Genomic DNA, 5535 nt, shown 5'->3' with positions numbered 1-5535 from the left:
TCTCTCTCTCTCTCTCTCTCTCTCTCTCTCTCTCTATATATATATATATATATATATACACACACATAAACACATGTATATGTATATATACCTACACAAACACACATATATTACATATATGCATGCATAAGATCCTATATGAATATTATTATAGTAGTGCGCTTCGGGTTTGAGGCTGTTTTCTTCTTCCTGCTACTCCACCCTGGCACAACGCCGCCACCCTCTTGTCAGTGCACTGCAGTAGGAAGCCAAACACTTTGATAGAGTGAAAAAAATTTTATATAATGAGAGAGTGAGTGATAGAGACATAGTATTAGTTGAAGGAGGAGCAAGCTGACAAATAATTTGGTAGGAGGGAGTGAGGGAGTTGAAAGCGAGTAATGACTTAGAGAGTAAGATGTCTATGAGAGAGGAGAAATAAGTAGAGAGAAAGAGACAGCTGCACTGAATAAGAGAACGATATACAGTGAGAAGAACGATTAGTACTGCAGTTGGTTGTTTGACGACGTATGAAAACCGTCGTCCTTCATTTATGGCAGAATTCGCTTCTCCCACGGACATTTATCCGCACAGATACAAGGCTAAATAGGATAATTAGCTGACTTTCAGGATAAGGTAAGCCTTTGCTTAGCACTGCTTCAAACGACATCTAAATATTCGGAAGTGTTAACAAAATATGTTTTATATACACTTCTAACCAAAAGAGAGAGAAAAAAAAAAAAGGTGCGTGTCTGTGTGAGAAAGATCAGAAGAAAGCCATCTAACCAAGAACTGTAGTCATCATTCTAAAGACAAACCACCAACGATTTATTTGTCACTCTGTCTAACTCAATCAGTACATTTTTATTCTTCTACTTATCGGTTTATATTGATATTTAATCTGTTTTTTGTAATAACAGTATTTGAAACCTTGCTTTTATTCCTCCCTTCCATTGAGACTTGTATTCATAATTAAAATTATGTCGGAATCTCCCATTGACAACACTGAACCCTTTTTGAGTTTCGCCAACCCTAACTATCAGTTTGAGGACCGTTTGAATAGTAATGTTGGTAATATGTTAGCCAGTACTACCAGTTCGGGTGTTGGTCATAGTATTGGTGGTAGCGGTGGCATTGTGACTTCGGAACTGATCGATGTGAGTGGTCAGCCGATCAGCTCGCACATCAAGGATCGTATGTTATCCACTAACGGGACAGAATCGATAGATTTCAGAAATTCAATTACCAAAAATTCAACTTCCTCCTACTTAAATGAGGAAGATCTCGATCTAGACATTCACAATCTATCCATCTCGTCTTCCAAGTCTCTCTCGTCTCGCTATGAAGAGAACAAGGCAGTTGATGTTGTCGATGACGACGAGGAAGACGACGAGGAAGACGATGACGAAGATGATGATGATGAGGAAGAAGAATTTGATATCGAAGAAGAAAAAGAAAACCTTATATATTTTGAACAGGATCCCCAAAATTATGATCATAGAATTCACTTGCAACACTTAGAACCATTACAGCAAGTAACAACCCATAATTCAGATGTGAAACAACGCAGGCAGTACGCCCAGCTCGATTTGTCATCTTTTGATCTCAGCCCATCTGATGGGCACAATCCTTTGGCTGCAGGACACGAACTTGGCATGTTAATGTCACCTTGTGATGGAACCGGGGATACAATCAGTGATGATGACGACACAAGTGGTACTTACGAACAGTTAGAAAAAGACCCTTTGCTAGTATACAAAAATGTAGATGATGATGACGACGATGAGGATGACGATGATGACGATGATGATGACGACGACGACGATGATGAAGATGGCATGGGTGTGTACGAAATAGAATATGATGACGACGATGTCTACGCTGAACAAGATGAATATGATGAGGAAGAGGATAACAGATTAAATGAGGAGGAACGCCGTCGAAAAAATATCAAAGACAACATAAGCAGACAACATATCAGTGTTGTTGGTCTGACAACTAGCACTGGTTGCAATCGGGACTTAAACGCTTTGTCAGATGAGAAACCCCGCAGTTTCCTTGAATATTATTCTTTGCTGGAAGCGAAAGCTCATGAGAGGCAGATACGTGATGACATCAATGAAGCTGACCAGCGGCTTGAACGCCTGGGAGTTGTCGATGTTAATATTATTGATAAAGTGGGTCCCCAAGGTAATATTGAAGATGATGAAGATGAGAATACTAAGATGATTTCATTTGAAAAATCAAACAACCTGAAAAACGAGCAGTACATGAAGAACCTTAAAGAGATAAACTCTCCTGATTCTCATGATAGTGGAATCCAATCTGACTCTCGTTTGGATGAGAACATCCTAAATATTCCATCTGGGGCCAATAACATTCCTTCGAGTGATGAAGAAGATTTAGAGGACAATATTGATAATGATAATTTGAGACATTATGATGATGATGTTGACGAAGTGGAAGATGATGTAGATGAGGTCAATGATGTTGACAACATTGATTACGATGATGAAGATGATAGAGAGTCTGTTGAGGAAAATAACTCAGAAACCCTCATCGATGGGAAACTTGATTCTGAGGAGACTACGCCTATAGAACAGTTACCCCTAGGCTGGGAAAAACACGAGGATGAAGATGGTCCTTACTACTGGCACATACAGAGTGGGACCATACAGCGGTCTCCTCCACCTCCACCTTCACCTGGCCAGATGGATTCCAAGCGCTCTCTTTCCAGTGACAGTAGTCAGGCTTCAGCACCTAGTTCAGTGCCTTCAAGCCCCAATAGCACCAGTTCCAACACAGAAGAACATTTACAAGCATTTGAAAGTCATGTATTAAAATATGCTGCTAAATCCTTGCAGTCTCTGTGTTCCAGCACAGCAAAATCACCTGTACCAATCAGGAAATTTTCAAAGCATGAGCCTGTGCGCTTTGCTGTTCGTTCATTTGGCTGGGTGTGCATTGCTGATGATGATCTGAGCCCTGAAAAAAGTAGCAAAGCTGTTAATAAGTGCATATTAGATCTATCACTTGGACGCAATGACCTCAACGACGTCGTCGGCCGCTGGGGAGATGGAAAAGACCTCTACATGGACCTAGATGACCATAGCCTACGTCTGGTGAGTCCTAATGATGGCACTATCCTCAACATCCAACCAATTCATACCATACGTGTTTGGGGTGTTGGACGTGATAATGGCAGAGATTTTGCATATGTATCACGTGACAAGACAACTCGTAAGCATATGTGCCATGTGTTCCGCTGTGAGACACCAGCTCGAGAGATTGCCAACACACTGCGTGATATCTGCAAACGGATAATGTTGGAACAAGGTCTCCAGCAGAATAATGCCATGAATCGCTTAAACCGCCCCACTGACCTTCCAAATCTTGACCGTAGCAAGCAAACAAATGGTCAGAAGCTCACTTTCCAAAACCTTTATAACAATGCATCATTTCCAACACCAATGGAAGAACCAAAGAAAGTAGTACGCTGTCATTATCTTGGCTACAAGGAGGTTTTCAAAGCAAGTGGTATGGAGACTCTTAACAATGCTATTGAGAGCTTGTATGCCAAAGTGCCCCCTGAGATGTGGATCTTTGTTGATGTTGCTATTGCACCATCAACTATCACCATTTCAGAGCACAACAATCAAGAGAAGAAGATTGATGAATGCAGAGTGCGTTTCCTTTCATTTCTGGGCATTGCAATGAGCAATGTCAAACTATGTGCTTTCATCATGCACACTGCAGAGGACCAGCATTTTGCCCATGTTTTCCACTGTGAACCATCGGCGGGACCTTTGTGCAAGACTATTGAAGCAGCCTGTAAACTAAGATATCAAAAATGCCTTGATGCTCACCCCCAGACACCAACCACGCAGAAATCACAGCACGGCAAAAGCCTGGGTGCTAGCATCAAAAAGAGTGTGAAGTCTATAGTGAATTCAATTTCTCATAAATACAGACCCCCAAAGTGACATGGTTCAGACAACTAGCATTACTCATTTGCAATGTTGCCACATTTTATGTGCAACAAATCCCTAACCCTGAACAGGATCGTATATATGTATATATATATGCACACACATAAATACACACATACATATCTATATACATATAAATATGAATACACACATACATACATACACACATTCACACACACTTTTTCTTATCCACTTCCCTCAAATTTGTCACTATTTCATTACTTTTTTCATTTGATGGCACACCACCCCTTAAATTATCTTATGTAGATAATTTATGTGTAGTTATTTAGCTGTTTAGTTAAATATTTATTAGTTATTTTACCTATTAGACAAATGAAAAGAAAGATTTTCTCAGAATCCAGAGGAATGTGAAGATGAAGATACTATTTGAATTGGTGACCACAATAATTTAGTAAAACTGAACATTATTATTATATTTGTTTGTAATGTTTTTAGTTTTGTGTATTAATCAATATCTCTGGAAAAAATTTTGAAGAATTTTTAAGGCCATCTGGATGTATCTTATATACCTTAGAAAACAAGAACAAAAATACTAAAACAAAACATTAACCAGAAAACTATACAAACAACTGAAGAACCCTTTATATTTATTTATTCATTCATTTAATGGAATGAATACATCTGCAAACATGGTTAAACATTGATGGAATCAAGATGTACTTTTCTCCATCTATCTGTATGTCATTTTTCACTTATGTGCAGCATAAAGCAAGAAAAGCAGCAGACACACACACACAAAATTTCGACCATTATTGTCCTAAATATTGCATATGTTGTCTGGGAATGAATACCTCTACCCCACTTCTGCACTCTCTATTCTTCACCTCGTTGAAAATGGCTTAATTTTGAGAAATCTTCAATCTCAATGTATTTTAACGAAAAAAAAGGCCTTTTGGATATCTTCCCTCACAGAAATGCTTTCATTCTGGGATTGTTTTGTTGTTTTTCACTTCTGAAAAAATCGATCTTGTTCGTGGAACAGAGCACTACTATATATATATATATATATATATATACACACACACACACTTGCCAAGAGCTGAAGAAATTTTATTTATCATGATTAAATTTTTTTTTCTGATATTTTTCTTTCTAACACCACCTTTCTTTCCTTGTGTCTCTATCCATTTCGGAACAGCCCAGTTTGAAGTGATATTACCTGTTTGGTGCTGTTCTTCAATCAGCTTTAGCTTCAATCACACCTGAAAACCTAACACACACATATACACACAAGATAGTTTGCCAATGGATTCTCATACATAACCAGCTGAATAAATATAAGCAAAAAAATTAAATTATCAAAAGAATTAATTAACGACTAAAATACGGAAAGAAAGAGTGCATAGAAAAGATAAAAGAGCAATGATTAAACAAAGGGATAAGTAAAACAGATAGAGCAACCAAGAAAAACAAACAGCAAATATACAATGAAATACATAAAACATTAATCTGCACATTGGTAATGCTATGTAAAATTTATTCCTTCTAATTTATATACACAATGAACAAAAACTGAAACCAGACACATGAAAAGCAAAAAAAAAAA

General features: G+C 38.0%; 1 protein-coding gene across 1 annotated transcript; it reads left to right on the top strand.

Annotated features, from left to right (window-relative positions):
• Nucleotides 1-230: 230 nt before the first annotated feature.
• Nucleotides 231-4015, top strand: LOC106872295 (amyloid beta precursor protein binding family B member 1). The gene has a single exon (XM_014919233.2). It carries the CDS (start codon nucleotides 960-962, stop codon nucleotides 3960-3962), a length of 3003 nt encoding a protein of 1000 aa, XP_014774719.1. The 5' UTR covers nucleotides 231-959; the 3' UTR covers nucleotides 3963-4015.
• Nucleotides 4016-5535: the final 1520 nt, after the last annotated feature.

Source organism: Octopus bimaculoides, chromosome 20 (genome assembly GCF_001194135.2).
Source record: "Octopus bimaculoides isolate UCB-OBI-ISO-001 chromosome 20, ASM119413v2, whole genome shotgun sequence".
Lineage (NCBI taxonomy): Eukaryota > Metazoa > Mollusca > Cephalopoda > Octopoda > Octopodidae > Octopus > Octopus bimaculoides.
This window is presented reverse-complemented; position numbering and strand designations above follow the sequence as displayed.

Excerpts from the sequence above, each read along its gene's own strand:
- LOC106872295 (XM_014919233.2), top strand. The coding sequence starts at position 960 with ATGTCGGAATCTCCCATTGACAACACTGAACCCTTTTTGAGTTTCGCC.